Source organism: Oncorhynchus nerka, linkage group LG10 (genome assembly GCF_034236695.1).
Source record: "Oncorhynchus nerka isolate Pitt River linkage group LG10, Oner_Uvic_2.0, whole genome shotgun sequence".
Classification (NCBI taxonomy): Eukaryota; Metazoa; Chordata; class Actinopteri; order Salmoniformes; family Salmonidae; genus Oncorhynchus; species Oncorhynchus nerka.
Genome location: NC_088405.1, coordinates 55343762 through 55360709, shown reverse-complemented (window position 1 = coordinate 55360709; position 16948 = coordinate 55343762). Strand labels below are relative to the sequence as shown.

The window sequence follows — 16948 nt, the reverse complement described above, 5'->3', positions numbered from 1 at the left end:
TTCCCATCAGACCAGAGGACATTTCTCCAAAAAGTACGATCTTTGTCCCATTGTGCAGTTGTAAACAGTACTCTGGCTTTTTTATGGCGGTTTTGGAGCAGTGGCTTCTTCCTTGCTTAGTGACCTTTCAGGTTATGTCGATATAGGACTCGTTTTACTGTGGATATAGATACTTTTGTACCTGGTTCCTCCAGCATCTTCACAAGGTCATTTGCTGCTGTTCTGGGATTGATTTGCATTTTTCACATCAATGTACGTTCATCTCTAGGAGACAGAATGCGTCTTCTTCCTGAGCGGTATGATGGCTGCGTTGTCCCATGGTGTTTATACTTGCTTACTATTGTTTGTACAGATGAATGTGGTACCGTCAAGCGTTTGGAAATTGCTCCCAAGGATGAACCAGACTTGTGGAGGTCTACAATTTTCCCATGATGTCAAGCAAAGAGGCACTGAGTTTGAAAGTAGGCCTTGAAATACATCCACATGTACACCTCCAATTGACTCAAATGATGTCAATTAGCCAGAAGCTTCTAAAGCCATGACATCATTTTCTGGAATTTTCCAAGCTGTTTAAAGGCACAGTCAACTTAGTGTATGTAAACTTCTGACCCACTGGAATTGTGATACAGTGAAATAATCTGTCTGTAAACAATTGTTGGAAAAATTACTTGTCATGCACAAAGTAGATGTCCTAACCAACTTGCCAAAACTATAGTTTGTTAATAACCAGTTGAAGCTAGGGGGGCGCTATTTCATTATTGGATAAAAAAACGTGCCTGTTTTAAGCGCAATATTTTGTCACGAAAAGATGCTCGACTATGCATGGAATTGACAGCCTTGGAAAGACAAAACTCTGACGTCTCCAAAACTGCAAAGATATTATCTGTGAGTGCCCCAGAACTAATGCTACAGGCAAAACCAAGATGCAACTTCAAACAGGAAATGAGCAGGATTTTTGAGGCTCTGTTTTCCATTGTCTCCTTATATGGCTGTGAATATGCTGTGAACGAGCTTATGCGCTCTGCCGTTCGTCCAAGATCTCTGCAGCATTGTGGCGTATTTGTAGGCATATCATTGGAAGATTGGCCATAAGAGACTACATTTGCCAGGGGGCCGTCCGGTGTCCTTTGTCTACGTTGGTGCGTAATTCTCAGTGGCAATAATTTTACTATGCGATACAGACAGAGAAGTATCGTTCCTGGAAGTGTGCATCATTGAAGAGATGTGAAAAACACCTTGATGATTGGTTCTAAACAACGTTTGCCATGTTTCAGTCGATATTATGGAGTTAATTTGGAAAAAAGTTTGGCGTTTGGATAACTGAATTTACGTTTTTTTTTTGGTAGCCAAACGTGACGCACCAAACGGACCGATTTCTCCTGCACAAAAAATCTTTCAGGAAAAACTGAACATTGCGATCTGAGTCTCCTCATTGAAAACATCCGAAGTTCTTCAAAGGTAAATGATTTATTTGAATGTTTTTGCTGGTTTTTGTGAAAATGTTTCCTGCTGATGCTAACGCTAAATGATACGCTAGCTATCAGTACTGTTACACAAATGCTAGTTTGCTATGCTTGAGAAGCATATTTTTGAAAATCTGAGATGACAGTGTTGTTAACAAAAGGCTAAGCTTGAGAGCTAGCATATTAATTTCATTTGAGCTTGAGGCTATGATTACGCTACCGGATCCGGCATGGCTCCATGCAAGAAGTTAACCTCTTGATTCTAGCCATCCCAGATCCGGGATCGTGAATACAGCCTCAAGCTCATTACCATAACGCAACGTTAACTATTCATGAAAATCGCAAATGAAATTGAATAAATAAGCTAGCTCTCAAGCTTAGCCTTTTGTTAACAACACTGTCATCTCAGATTTTCAAAAATATGCTTCTCTACCATAGCAAAACCAGCATTTGTGTAAGATTATTGATAGCTAGCATAGCATTTAGCGTAGCATTCAGCGGGCAACATTTTCACAAAAACAAGAAAAGCATTCAAATAAAATCATTTACCTTTGAAGAACTTCGGATGTTTTCAATGAGGAGACTCTCAGTTAGATAGAAAATGTTCAGTTTTTCCTGAAAGATTCGTGTAGGAGAAATCACTCCGTTTTGTTCGTCACGTTTGGCTACCAAAAAAAAACGCTGAACTTTTTTCCAAATTAACTCCATAATATCGACTGAAACATGGTAAACGTTGTTTAGAATCAAGCCTCAATGTGTTTTTCACATATCTCTTCGATTATATATTGTTCGTGGAAGTCTCCTCTGAATCACATGGACGAATGCTTGCAGCTGGAGATTACGCACCAATTTCGACAAAGGACACCGGGCGGACACCTGGTAAATGTAGTCTCTTATGGCCAATCTTCCAATGATATGCCTACAAACGCGTCACAATGCTGCAGACACCTTGGGGAAACGGCAGAACGTGTAGGCTCATTCAGGGCGCATTCACAGCCATCTAAGGAGACAATGGAAAACAGCGCCTCAAAAATGTTGCTCATTTCCTGTTTGAAGTTTCATCTTGGTTTCGCCTGTAGCATCAGTTCTGTGGCACTCACAGATAATATCTTTGCAGTTTTGAAAACGTCAGTGTTTTCTTTCCAAAGCTGTCAATTATATGCATAGTCGAGCATCTTTTCGTGACAAAATATCTTGTTTAAAACGGGAACGTTTTTTCATCCAAAAATGAAATACTCCCTCTAGTGTTCCAAGAGGTTTACAATAAATTTGTGGAGTGGTTGAAAAACAAACTAGTTTTAAAGACTCCAACCTAAGTGTATGTAAACTTCCGACTTCAACTGTGTGTATATATATATTTTTTTTGACAACTGCAAACTTCAAGGATTTGGTTTTATGGAAATCTGTGACATCATCGGCCTCCCCCCTTGCTTGAGGAACAATAGAGAACAAAAGAGGAAAGGCCCAATCCCTTTTATTCTATATCATTACATACCTGGACCACCTATTGAGATGGTCCTTTTGTGAAATAAATTGGGTGTTTTAAATTAGGTGAAAAGGAGATTGGAGTGCCACTTCAAGGCATTCTGCCTTATCAAATCAAAGTTTATTTGTCACGTGCGTCAAATACAACACTACAATACTTAAAGTTTAATGCTTTCTTACAGGCTCTAACCAATAGTGCGGAGGGGAAAAAAACTGTCGGTAAGTGAAGAAATAAAACAACAGTAAAAAGACATTTGAAAAAAGAGTAGCAAGGCTATATACAGACACCGGTTAGTCAGGCTTATTGAGGTAGTATGTACATTTCGATACGGGTAAAATGACTATGCATGTATGATGAACAGAGTAGCAGTAGCGTAAAAAGAGGAGTGGGCGGGTGGTGGGACACAATGCCGATAGCCCGGTTAGCCAATGTGTGGGAGCACTGGTTGGTCGGGACAATTTAGGTAGTATGTACATGAATGTATAGTTAGTGATTATGCATATAAGATAAACAGAGAGTAGCAGCAGCGTAAAAGGGGTTGGGGGGAGGCACACAATGCAAATAGTCCGGGTAACCATTTGGTCTTATGGCTTGGGGGTAAAAACTGTTGAGAAGCCTTTTTGTCCTAGACTTGGCACTCCGGTACCGCTTGCCATGCGGTAGTACAGTCTATGACTGGGGTGGCTGAGGTCTTTGACCATTTTTAGGGCCTTCCTCTGACACCGCCTGGTGTAGAGGTCCTGGATAGCAGGCAGCTTTGCTCCAGTGATGTACTGGGCCATACGCACTACCCTCTGAAGTGCCTTGCGGTCGGAGGCCGAACAATTACCGTACCAGGCAGTGATGCAACCATGCTCTCGATGTTGCAGCTGTAGTACCTTCTGCCTTATCCCAAGGGTTCTCAGCCATAAGCACCACTTACCGTTGGGACCATGTGAACTACAATCCCAACGCACTGTTTTAACGCTTAGAAACTTCAATCATCGCTTGCGATTACGGTTTTCGAAAGTTCCATATGTTATCTTTCATATCAGCGGAGAAAATCTTTCAAATAACAAGGATACTCTCCTTGTAGTAGATTTGCACAGACCCATACGGCTGTGTGCTTCCAGCCGACGAACTACACTTCCGCCCCAGTTACGCTTACGCACAGGTCTTCGAGCACACTAGGTGGCTAATTTGCACGGGTGGTCACTTCTGTTTTCGATAAACAAGCACTAACATGGGGTAAGGCCGTGTGGGATCCTCATTTTATTATTTCTTGCTGAAATGAAAAAAAAAAACATTCCTTATGTTAATAATATTGTACTGCAATCGATGTGTTAATGTTCAGACAGTGTCGGTGCTCTTAACAACTCCCCTGTCCAGAAAATGAATAGACACTAAAGGTAGTGTCTATTACTTAGCAAGGCCGTCACTAGCTTCTATACCCAGAAAGTCTTAAACCCCACCCATTTCTACATTTTCTCTTCTTAAAATGTGATTTGAACCTTTAGGCACAAGTTTAGCAGTGTGGTTAACTTTACATTAAGACCAAAAACACAATTTTTGTAGTCATTTTTGACTTTGTGGCTGTGGAATCTGACTTTGTGGATATTAGAAGCCAGTAGAAGACTCCTGTTGACTCGTTCTCATATAGGCCTAGCAGTGTTCTTCAATCACTATCCTGGGATCCAATGAAGTGTCCAGTGCCTGGTTTCCCGATAGCGCTGGGTCTTAGGGTGATGAGTTTTTTAAACGATGCATCTTTCCTACAATTTGAAGCATACTTTTAAAACCTTGCTTGTTTGTATCAATTGCAAAGACATTTGTAACTTTATTTGTAGTCAACTTTGTTGTGAGGTTATCGGCAGTCACCGAGACAATCTCATGGTTTATCCATGTTTAGTGCAGATGTTACGTATATAAAGTGACATGGGAGGGCAAAAAAGCAACATGTGATATGAGTAATGTAAGATATGTAAACATTATAAAGGTGGCATTGTTTAAAGTGACTAGTGATCCATTTATTAAAGTGTCCAGTGATTGGGTCTCAATGTGGGCAGCAGCCTTTCTGAGCTGGTGATTGCTGTTTAGCAGTCTGATGGCCTTAAGATAGCTGTTTCTCGGTCCCAGCTTTGATGCACCTGTGGTGACCTCGCTTTCTGGATGTGGCGGCAGGTAGCCTAGTGGTTAGAACATTGGACTAGTGACCAAAAGATTGTAAGATGAAATCCCCGAGCTGACGAGGTAAAACAATCTGTCGTTCTGCCCCTGAACAAGGCAGTTAACCCACTGTTCCTAGGCCATCATTTGAAAATAAGAATTTGTTTTTAACTGACTTGCCTAGTTAAATAAATAGCGGTGTGAACAGGCAGTGGATCGGGTGGTCACACCGCTATCATCCAGAAGGCGAGGTCAGTACAGGTGCATCAAAGCTGGGACCGAGAGATTGAGAAACGGCTTCAGCTACCTTGTCAAATGTAGACTTCCCGCAGCACTCTTCTCAGTAAGTCAGAGGTCATTCTTATCTGTTTAATGGTTGTCTACAACATCAACTCCTTTGCACTACAATTGTCATTTATATAAAAAAGTTGTTGAATGAAGGTGTTGAGTGATTCTCAAGAGCATGTCAGATCTGGAGTAATCTGTGCCAGATGAGTTGATAAAGTTTGAGGCTTTGTGTTTCTTCAATAGCGCTTCCATACCTGTATGTTTATACCTGCATGGTGGGGGTTTAGCCAACAACTTTGTCTTGTTACTATTGCACTCTGGTTACAATCAGTACTTTCAACAAAAGTATCTCTTGGGTACTGCATTTCAGAATGGTTAGGATTTAGCCTAGTCTCGATGTAATAAAACAACTTTTGTGAAGATAAAAATGAACTTTGTTGTTTTGTTAGTGGGCTATAGGCCTAGTAATGGATGCCACATCACTTTGTTGAACTGGGTTGGTGTTTATATGCATGTTAAATCTGGTTTTAAGACAATTGCCCTAACATGTTCAGTCATGTTGACTCCCCACTCTCGTATTTCTGTTCTGTTGTGAAGTGGAAAAGACCAGCACAGAGATAAATGTAGGCACATTTTATTTAAAATGTAAACCACCTTGTTCTGCCTGTTGTAGCCCGTTTTCATAGTTGTCAGCAGACTGACCTTGTTGAACTATTTCTCTATTAGTGTCTTCTTTCCAGATGAGAAATGGCCTAGCCTAGTTGTCACAATGTTGACCACTCTAACTGGCCCCTTGTCCAACCCTTGCCTGTACACGTTTGACTCTCCAATGAGGTAATACTACATCATTTTAAATACATTTTAATTAGGTTTGACAAACCAACCTTTTTAGTTCTCTCTCTGTGTAGTATTAATAACTCATTGGTGAGTCAACCTTGTCTGGAAAGAAGACACTGTAGGTGAGAATAGAGAGACTGTTCAACAAGGTCAGTCTGCTGACGGGTGCTCCTTTCGGTGCCAGACTTTCTCTCCAGAGCCCTCGTTAAGCCATAAAGCAAACGCACCCTGTCAGCTTGAATCCAGAACACATTGAAATACATTTGCAGCCTATTCTTGCCGGGGAAAAAACTGTGCAGGAATGGTTGACAGGTGACATTAGTTGTAGGCAAAAATGTGCAAGGCTGTATTACAGTAGGCTGCCCTTTACCATGTTGCACAAGTGAGTGGACAAGAGGAATGTCATCAAGAATATAGTCTTTCATTTGGCCCACAGACTTTATTTAGGATCACAAGTGCCGAGCTTGTTATGACTGATCAATGACAATCTTTAGCTCCTGTTAAAACATTTGCTGTTTAGACCTGGCGTTTGGTGTTTGTATGGACTGTTATGATCCAGGACCCGGCCTTCAGATAGTGATGGAATTTAGGCTTAACGAGGGTTTTAACGATGCAATTTTCTCACAACGGCTGAAGATGTAACATTAGTTTCCAAAGGCAACAGCCGAAGATGTAACATGTTTCCCAAAACACCACGCAGAGAGAACGGTCACTAAGTGTATCGTCGGAGCATGTCGATACTGATAGGATCGAAAGAAAGGAGGTGCTGCTCTCAGATCAGCTTTCTCCGTTCAAATCTTACCGCTTAACATGAATTATTTCACAATACTGACGATGGATCCGCTCCTAAAGGGAGATTACCACCTTATGGCTGCAAATATTGAGGCAGCTTATTATACTGAGCAAAAATATAAATGTAAAGTGTTCGTTTCACGAGCTGAAACGAAAGATCTCAGACATTTTCCATGTGCACAAAATGCTTTTCTCTAATTTTCTGCACACATTTGTTTACATCCCTGTTAGTGAGCATTTCTCTTTTTGCCAAGACTCTTCACCTACGGGATCATCTGAGACCAGCCACCTGAACAGCTGATGAAACTATGGTTTTGCACAACCATAGAATTTCTTATACAAACTGTCAGAAACCGTCTCAGGGAAGCTCATCTGTGTGCTCGTCGTCCTCACCAGTGTCTTGACCTGACTGCAGTTCTGTGTCGTAACTGACTTCAGTGGGCAAATGCTCACCTACGATGACCACTGGCGCACTGGGGAAGTGTGTTCTTCACGGATGAATCCCGGTTTCGACTGTACCAGTCATATGGCAGATGGTTTGCTGATGTCAACGTTGTCAACACAGTGCCCCGTGGTAAAGTTGGAGTTATTACACTCCGCTATGGGCAGGCATAAACTACAGACAACGAACTCGATTGCATTTTATTGATGGCATTTTGAATGCACAGAGATACCGTGATGAGATCCTGAGGCCCATTGTCGTGTCATTTATCTGCCGCCATCACCTCAGCATCATAATGCACGACCCCCCCGCCTCCGTAGTCACCAGATATGTCACCCATTTGAGCATGTTTGTTTGGGATGCTCTGGATCAACGTGTGTATGACAGGGTCTTCCATTTCCTGCCAGTATCCAGCAACTTCACACAGCCATTGAAGAGGAGTGGGACAACATTCAACATGCCACAATCAACAGCCTGATCGACTCTATGCGAAGGAGATGTCATGCTGCTTGAGGCAAAAGGTGGTCACCGGATACTGACTGGTTTTCTGATCCACGTCCCCTACTTTTAAATTTATTTTGTAATACTTTTTTTTTTTTTTAAGGTGCCTGTGACCAGCCAATGTATATCTGTATTCCCAGTCATGTGAACTCCATAGACTAGGGCCTAATTTATTTCAATTTCCTAATATGAACTGCAACTTTTTATATTGTTTTAGTTTTGTTCAGTCTACAATGCCGACCCAATAAAAATTCATAAAATCACAGATTTTTGGCACATCATTTGCGCACGTTTTAGGCTACACATTAAATACAGTATATTGAGTCAAATTAGACGACGGTAGCCTGCAAGTAGCAAAACAGAACTCAATTGTTTGAACATGAAATGTAACTTAAAATCTGTTTGAAATTGGCCTATAGCCTACGGTTTATATTTGAATCCCGCCATCTCGGTGTTCATTTGAAGCATATTTTATACGTCGCTTGTTTATCAATTGTAAAGACATTGGCAACTTTTGTTCAGAAGTAAATCGTCGGTCACAGAGATGGCTAAATCATGTGATTATCTGTTCAGCAGAAAATCTTCAGTGTATAAAGTGACGTGTGGTGGTCAAAAAAAGGATCTGACTCACTTAAAGCTGTTCTGAGTAGTTTTAATATGGATGAGTTTGGGAAACAGCCCAGAGATTTAACGATGCTCCTACGAAGGTTCTAACGTTTAACTTAACCCTTAAGATGCGTTTCGGGAAACCGGGCCCTGTTGTATCGACCCTGATCAACCTCTTAGTGTTGATCAGTTGGCATGTTTATGGGAATACTTACGCAGATTTGGTATATCCTTGAATTGGATCTGTAGAACTGCTGTGTAGTCTGAACTCTGTTACTGCTACTGGAGTTCAATGCGGCTTCTGTGTCAGAGGACCAGTCTCATGATGGTTACAACAACAGGCCAACAGTTTTTGGATACTCCGAAGGGTTTTGATTGATTTGTGAGCTAGGGTCGTGCGTTAGCACAGTTGGACCATTCAACAATTTTATATTTAACTTTTTAAGTTCAAGTTCAAACCTGTTAATTTCCCCTTGGCCTTTTTCTTAAGGAATCAGCTATTGCCACATTGAGCTTCTAACTACATGCTAACCAATTTCTTAGGCAAATTTTCTCTGGCTATTGCAGTCTTCCTGTGAATAATGGAAATGTTGAATGTTTCTACTCTTCTCCAGAGGAGTAGAAATTGAGGCTGTCTCTGTCCACTCCCCACTACTCTCCTTACTGTTACTTGCACTCCTTCCAAGGCAATTCTGTCTTTTGGTGTCTTGTGCCGATTATTTTTAATCACTGTACTTTCCCGGTGCCAGTGGAATGTAAACAGCTGACTAAACTGTAGAAATGGCCAACTACTCTTCCCAAATTCTTTCCAAGGTAAAGGAAGCGTTAGCTATAAATCGTTCACGATTTAGATAGTCCTGTCTGCGTCTTTTAATGCAACATTTGTTTGCTTTACAGCCATAGGCGATCTCCTTGACAAGGTTGGCATTTTTAGTGTCTTAAGTTAGACTACATACTACTGTGTATATAGGTCAGGACCTGTGTTGCATCATGCATGGGCTGTCAGTTGTTTACTCGTTCCTTCCTGTTCTGTCCCCCCCCCCCCCCCCCCGTCCTCGACCTGTGTAGATGCTGCTGCAGGTTGGAGGCATGCGTTCGGCCCTGGGGCTGCTGGCTGTCAGGAGAGCATGCTGCCTGTCCCGTTCCAACCACACCTCCCCTCGTACTCTGGAGTACAAGCCCATCAAAAAGGTTATGGTGGCCAACAGAGGTACAGTAACTATTCTCCCACCCTGGCCATTCTGTAGACACTGAAATGTCAGCCAAAGTCTTAGAGATCGTTTCCTCTCACCACATAATTCAATCCCCAGCTGACTAATTCAACCGCTTGTAGGTGAGATTGCTATCCGTGTGTTTCGGGCCTGCACTGAGCTGGGGATCCGGACGGTGGCTGTCTACTCTGAACAGGACACAGGCCAGATGCACAGGCAGAAGGCAGATGAGGCTTACCTCATAGGGAAGGGCCTGCCGCCCGTGGCTGCCTACCTGGACATCCCTGACATCATCAAAGTGGCCAAGGTCTGAGATTTTAATATGCGTCTTTTCAAACTTTTCTGAACCAATTCTCACTACGTTTTAAGATCACACCTTTACGCTGTCTTGCCACAACTTTATCGTATCATATATTTTATTCTCAGGAGAATGATGTGGATGCCATCCACCCTGGGTACGGCTTCCTGTCTGAGCGATCAGACTTTGCCCAGGCGTGCGCCGATGCTGGGGTACGCTTCATTGGCCCTTCCCCTGAAGTGGTGCGCAAGATGGGAGACAAAGTGGAGGCTCGAGCCATCGCTATCCGTGCAGGTAGGCTGGACACACTGCCATTCTCAGGACTGTCTGATGGAAGTTTGTTTCATCTGAGTTTTTTTAGGTTTTAAATCAGCAGCATCCTCAAACACAGTCTTGCTGACATTGCGTACAGTTAAGTAAAAGTTTATTTCCACTCAGCTAACCTCATGTTTGATTTTTTTTCTTTCTTTCTTCCAGGGGTCCCAGTGGTACCAGGGACAGACGGCCCCGTCACTTGCCTTTCGGAGGCCCAGGAGTTTTCCAACACCTATGGCTTTCCCATCATCTTCAAGGCTGCCTACGGCGGTGGGGGCAGGGGCATGAGGGTGGTCAAAGAGTACGAGGTGAGTAGAGATATCTGCGAGTAAGTAGGGGCTCCAATCTGAGTGTTTTTGTCTTTGTGGTGTTTGACTTGTTGATCCCCCGTCGGTCGACGTGTGTAGGAGCTGGAGGAGAACTATCAGCGTGCGTACTCTGAGGCCCTGGCTGCGTTTGGGAACGGTGCTCTGTTTGTGGAGAAGTTCGTTGAGAGACCCAGACACATTGAAGTGCAGATCCTGGGTGAGTTTGTTCGCTCAACTGTTTTTGGGGGACATCATGATTCTGTATTTTATTAGGATTCCCACTAGCTACTACTAAAGCAGCAGCTGCTCTTCCTAAGGCCCACAAAACATGACATAATACAGAACATTCATGGACAAGAACAGCGCAAGGACAGAACTGCATACGTTTAGAATAAGAATACACGCTTGAATACATGTATGCCTTAGTTTTCCATGCGTCAAGCATTCATTATACTGGCTGTGCTGCAGCCATTCATTTTCCCATATTGCGATCCTTTACTCCTGTCACAATTGCTTTGTCCTGAGCAGGTCCTGCCATCCTAATCTCACAGCAGAGAATCTCACATCAGGAACCATCCGTGTCCTTGATTCTTCCTTTTTGACGTCAGTGCTATGCATAATCATGTGATTCATGAATGCTACTGAATGCAAGTGGAACACATGGAAATGCAATAATCATGTTGAGTTTCACCCCCGTTAACTCCTGCTCAGTTTCCCTGGTGTGGGCAGAGCCTCATTGTATGGAGCTGCAACAAAGTTTCAGCCCAGTTATGTTCCCCTGATGTGAATGCAGCAACCTTGACCCGGATGGAGTTGCACCGCGCTCAGCCAAATCCCCCTGAAGTGAATAAAGCTGCGTTTTCATCTACAGTTACCGCCGTCAATTGGTTTCTTGGGGTAACATGTAATCTCTTGAATCATATGGAGTTGTGCCAAAGTTTCACTCCCGCTAGGTTCCATTACACGAATGCAGCAAATTTGAATCGTGTGGAGTTTCCTCCTGCTAAAGGTTCAACTTAATGGTTTCCACCTCAGCAACTTGTTTTACATTTCCATTTTCATTCCCCAGCAGCATCCAACAATATACAGGGCATTCAGAAAGTATTCAGACCCCTTGACTTTTTCCACATTTTGTTTTATTCCAAAAGTGATTAAATACCCCATAATGACAACGCAAAAAAAGGGTTTTAAAAATGTTTGCAAATGTATGAAATATTACATTTACATTAATATTCAGACCCTTTACTCAGTACTTTGTTGAAGAACCTTTGGCAACGATTACATCCTCGAGACTTCTTGGGTATGACGCTACAAGCTTGCCACAATCTGTATTTGGAGATCCTCTCAAGCTCTGTCAGGTTGGACGGGGAGCGTCTCTGCACAGTCATTTAAGTTTCTCCAGAGATGTTTAGGTCCGGGCTCTGGCTAGGAGACCTGTCCCTGAAGCCACTCCTGTGTTGTCTTGGCTTTGTGCTTAGGGTCGTTGTTCTGTTGGAAGGTGAACCTTCGCTCCAGTCTGAGGTCCTGAGCAGGTTTTCTGACTAGTCTCCCAGTCCCTGCCGCTAAAAAACATCCCCACAGCATGATGCTGTCACCACTATGCTTTACCATAGGGATGGTGCCAGGTTTCTTCAGACATGACACTTGGCATTCAGGCCAAGGAGTTCAATCTTGGTTTCATCAGACCAGAGAAACTTGTTTCTCATGTTCTGTGAGTCCTTTTAGGTGCATTTTGGAAAACTCCAAGCAGGCTGTCATGTGCCTTTTACTGAGGAGTTGTTTCCGCCTGGCCGCTCTACCATAAAGGCCTGATTGGTGAAGTGCTGCAGAGATGGTTATCCTTTTGGAACGTTCTCCCATCTCCACAGAGGAATTCTGTAACTCTGTCAGTGACCATCGGGTTCTTGGTCACCTCCCTGACCAAGGCCCTTCTCCCCTGATTGATCAGTTTGGCCGGGCGGCCAGCTCTAGGACCAGTCTTGGTGATTCCAAACTTATTCCATTCAAAAATGATGGAGGCCACAGTGTTCTTGGGGACCTTCAATGCTGCAGAAATGTTTTGCTACCCTTCCTCGGATCTGTGCCTCGAAACAATTCTGTCCCGGAGCTCTACAGACAATTCCTTTGACCTGGCTTGGTTTTTGCTCTGACATGCACTGTCAGCTGTGGGACCTTTTATATAGACAGGTGTGTGCCTTTTTCAAAATCATGTCCAATCAATTCAATTTACCACAGGTGGATTCCAATCAAGTTGTAGAAACATCAAGGATGATCAATGGAAACAGGATGCACCTGAGCTCAATTTCGAGTCTCATAGCAAAGGGTCTGAATACTTATGTAAATAAGTTCTGTTTTTTTATTAATACATTTGTCAAAATTTCTAAACATGTTTTTGTTTGTCATAATGTGGTGTTGTGTGTAGATTGAGGGGGGGGGGGGGTATGATTTTATCAATTTTAGAATAAGGCTGTAACAACAAAATGTGGGAAAAGGGAATGGGTCTGTATACTTTCCGAATGCTCTGTGTGTGTACGCACACACACACACACACACACCAGTAAATTTACTTTGATCTTACTGGCCTAAATAACTTGTAGACCTACTGTCATTCCCATCTCTCCCAGGTGACAAGTATGGTAATATTATCCACCTGTATGAGAGGGACTGCTCTATCCAGAGGAGGCACCAGAAGGTGGTAGAGATGGCCCCGGCTGTACAACTGGACCCACACCTCCGGGACAGACTCACAGCTGACTCTGTCAACCTGGCCAGACAGGTACAAGATGCAACACGCCCACACACTTTGATGCATTCTTTTAATCGGTAGTGTCTAGCTGAAACTTCTTCTATTCCATTAGGCAGGCTTCTTTTTTTAATAAAAAAATAATTTTTAATTTTTAGAATGTTTTGAATTTTGTTACTACTGCCTTTTTGAAATGGCAGAGCTGTGTGTATTTGCAGTTTTGAATGGCATATAAGACCATTGTTATCTGAAAGGAATGTGGTTTTACTTTGCAACAACACGTCTAACACCATAGGCATGACTAATTACAGTTGAGAAACTCTGAACTTGTATGTTTTTTTTATTCAAACATACAGTGGGGAGAACAAGTATTTGATACACTGCCGATTTTAGCAGGTTTTCCTACTTACAAAGCATGTAGAGGTCTGTAATGTTTATCATAGGTACACTTCAACTGTGAGAGACGGAATCTAAAATCTGCTAAAAATCTAGAAAATCACATTGTATGATTTAAAGTAATTTAATTAGCATTTTATTGCATGACATAAGTATTTGATCACCTACCAACCAGTAAGAATGCCAGCTCTCACAGACCTGTTAGTTTTTCTTTAAGAAGCCCTCCTGTTCTCCACTCATTACCTGTATTAACTGCACCTGTTTGAACTCATTACCTGTATAAAAGACACCTGTCCACACACTCAATCAAACAGACTCCAACCTCTCCACAATGGCCAAGACCAGAGGGCTGTGTAAGGACATCAGGGATAAAATTGTAGACCTGCACAAGGCTGGGATGGGCTACAGGACAATAGGCAAGCAGCTTGGTGAGAAGGCAACAACTGTTGGCTCAGTTATTAGAAAATGGAAGAAGTTCAAGATGACGGTCAAACACCCTCGGTCTGGGGCTCCATGCAATATCTCACCTCACGGGGCCTCAATGATCATGAGGAAGGTGAGGGATCAGCCCAGAACTACACAGCAGGACCTGGTCAATGACCTGAAGAGAGCTGGGATCACAGTCTCAAAGAAAACCATTAGTAACACACTATGCCGTCATGGATTAAAATCCTGCAAGCCAGCCCATGTCCAGGCCCGTCTGAAGTTTGCCAATGACCATTTGGATGATCCAGGCGAGGAATGGGAGAAGGTCATGTGGTCCGATGAGACAAAAATAGAGCTTTTCGGTTTAAACTCCACTCGCCGTGTTTGGAGGAAGAAGAAGGATGAGTACAACCCCAACAACACCATCCCAACCGTGAAGCATGGAGGTGGTTTGGGGATGCTTTTCTGCAAAGGGGACAGTACGACTGCATCGTATTGAAGGGAGGATGGATGGGGCCATGTATCGTGAGATCTTGGCCAACAACCTCCTTCCCTCAGTAAGAACATTGAAGATGGGTCGTGGCTGGGTCTTCCAGCATGACAATGATCCGAAACACACAGCCAGGGCAACTAAGGAGTGGCTCCGTAAGAAGCATCTCAAGGTCCTGGAGTGGCCTAGCCAGTCTCCAGACCTGAACCCAATAGAAAATCTTTGGAGGGAGCTGAAAGTCCGTATTGCCCAGTGACAGCCCCGAAACCTAAAGGATCTGGAGAAGGTCTGTATGGAGGTGGGGGCCAAAATCCCTGCTGCAGTGTGTGCAAACCTGGTCAAGAACTACAGGAAACGTATGATCTCTGTAATGGCAAACAAAGGTTTCTGTACCAAATATTAAGTTCTGCTTTTCTGATGTATCAAATACTCATGTCATGCAAATTAATTACTTAAAAATCATACAATGTGATTTTTCTGGATTTTTGTTTTAGATTCCGTCTCTCACAGTTGAAGTGTACCTGTGATAAAAATTGCAGACCTCTACATGCTTTGTAAGTAGGACAACCTGCAAAATCGTCAGTGTATCAAATACTCCCCACTGTATCTGCTCATAGGGAAACATTACCTCATCCCCGTCTTTATCCCACCGGCTGTTGGGCCGATTAGGTTTGAAAAAAATGTTCTTTTTTTTTTTTGAAGAAGAAATTAAATAAAGCCAGGGCCTTCAAAGCACAATGCGTTTTGAAGTCACTTATAAGAAACTCTGAGCCTTACCAAATAGGTTTTCTCATTGTTGTTGTCAGAGGGCCAGTGGAGAAGGATGGAAAAACCTTGAGGAAAATATTGCAGTGTAAGAACAGGATTTAGAGAGATGAGAGAGAGGGAGCCGTTTAGATAAAGAAAGGTGATTAAAAGCAGTGGGAATTTCACCTGCAGGTTACGAATCGGTACACTAGATGGCAGCATTTATCAACATAGCCTCGAAGGGACGCCATGAGCGAGCTTGTGGGACTCCCACACTCAAAGAATATGCAGTTGCATAATTTCCTGATTGCAATCAAGCTGGCTTTTTTTTTGTTTGTTATTGTGAGGTGGAAGCAATTACTTTGACATGAGAACAATTACTAGTGACTGTTGTATCCCACTGATTCCCCATCCTGTGTGTGATAAGCTTATTAGGCGTTGTGTACACAGTAGCTGGTGTGCCTGTTATGTGTACCCTTGAGCTAGCTGTCCTGCTAGTGCTAATCTCTGCCTTGTGTACTGCTTTGTTTGCTGTCTGTTTGGGGATGGAGAAGAGAGAGAGGAGAGAGAGGGGGTGTTAAGTTTGGTATGTGTTTTGAGATCTCTTTAATGTGCTTTGTTGCCTGCAATTTGGGAACCGCCACTGTTGAGCGCGCGAGTCTCTGTGTGAGGGGAAGGAGTTAGAGCACGAGAGAAAGAAATTGGGTGTGAATTCATCTCCATCTGTTCAATCATATGGCAGTGAGGAATGAAGGGCTGAGATGATGAGAACATTTTGGTTTCTACTTTTAGAAAGCTGCTCTCCTAACAAAAACAACCCTGCCAGTGGTGGTTCACTGTCAGTCTGCTCGCAGACGAGCACAAGCGTTTTTGCCGCACCTGCCATAACATCTGCTATATATGTGTATGCAACCAATAACATTTTGATTTGATTGGACATCAGATGCGTTTTTGTCCTTTTCGTATGGGTTTTATGGGTTGGCGTCTCGCTTTTCGTGTCAAAGGGATTTGACGTTTTAACATCTTATTTTTATACATATTAGTGTGCTGGAGGATATATTATCTTCTCTCTAAAAGACGAGAACAGTACATTTTAAAGTCCAATGTTTCTCCTCCTATGTTTATCTATGGATCCCACATCTGTCAAGTCGATGACCTCTCCTGCTGTATTTGAGGAGGATAATGTTCACCCTAAAGGTGTCTGTCAATTTCTTTTCATTGAACTAAGATGTTTGGTGCAGTATTTGTTTTTGAATGGAAAAAATGGTGAATGAAGATTAGTCGTCTCTCGTCGAATGACAACGGACCTTATTTAAGAATCCTTACTGTTGACCATAACCGTCAAAAGGGTTGTAGACTTCGGTGTGCCCGAACAGCCGAAAAAAACCCTTGTCCAAATCCAAAACTAACAAAAACGTCACAATGTGGTCAGAATATATGCGCAAACTCTTCCG

General features: G+C 42.8%; 1 protein-coding gene across 2 annotated transcripts in view; it reads left to right on the top strand.

Moving 5' to 3' along the window:
• The window catches only part of LOC115135653 (pyruvate carboxylase, mitochondrial-like), a 92787-nt gene that overhangs the window by 3459 nt on the left and 72380 nt on the right, over nucleotides 1-16948 (top strand). For both annotated transcript variants that reach the window (XM_029670555.2, XM_029670554.2), the window contains exons 2-7: nucleotides 9629-9770; nucleotides 9894-10078; nucleotides 10198-10363; nucleotides 10547-10692; nucleotides 10792-10909; nucleotides 13317-13468. In XM_029670555.2, coding sequence (XP_029526415.2) covers nucleotides 9629-9770; nucleotides 9894-10078; nucleotides 10198-10363; nucleotides 10547-10692; nucleotides 10792-10909; nucleotides 13317-13468 — 909 coding nt within the window. The remainder of the gene's footprint in view (nucleotides 1-9628; nucleotides 9771-9893; nucleotides 10079-10197; nucleotides 10364-10546; nucleotides 10693-10791; nucleotides 10910-13316; nucleotides 13469-16948) is intronic.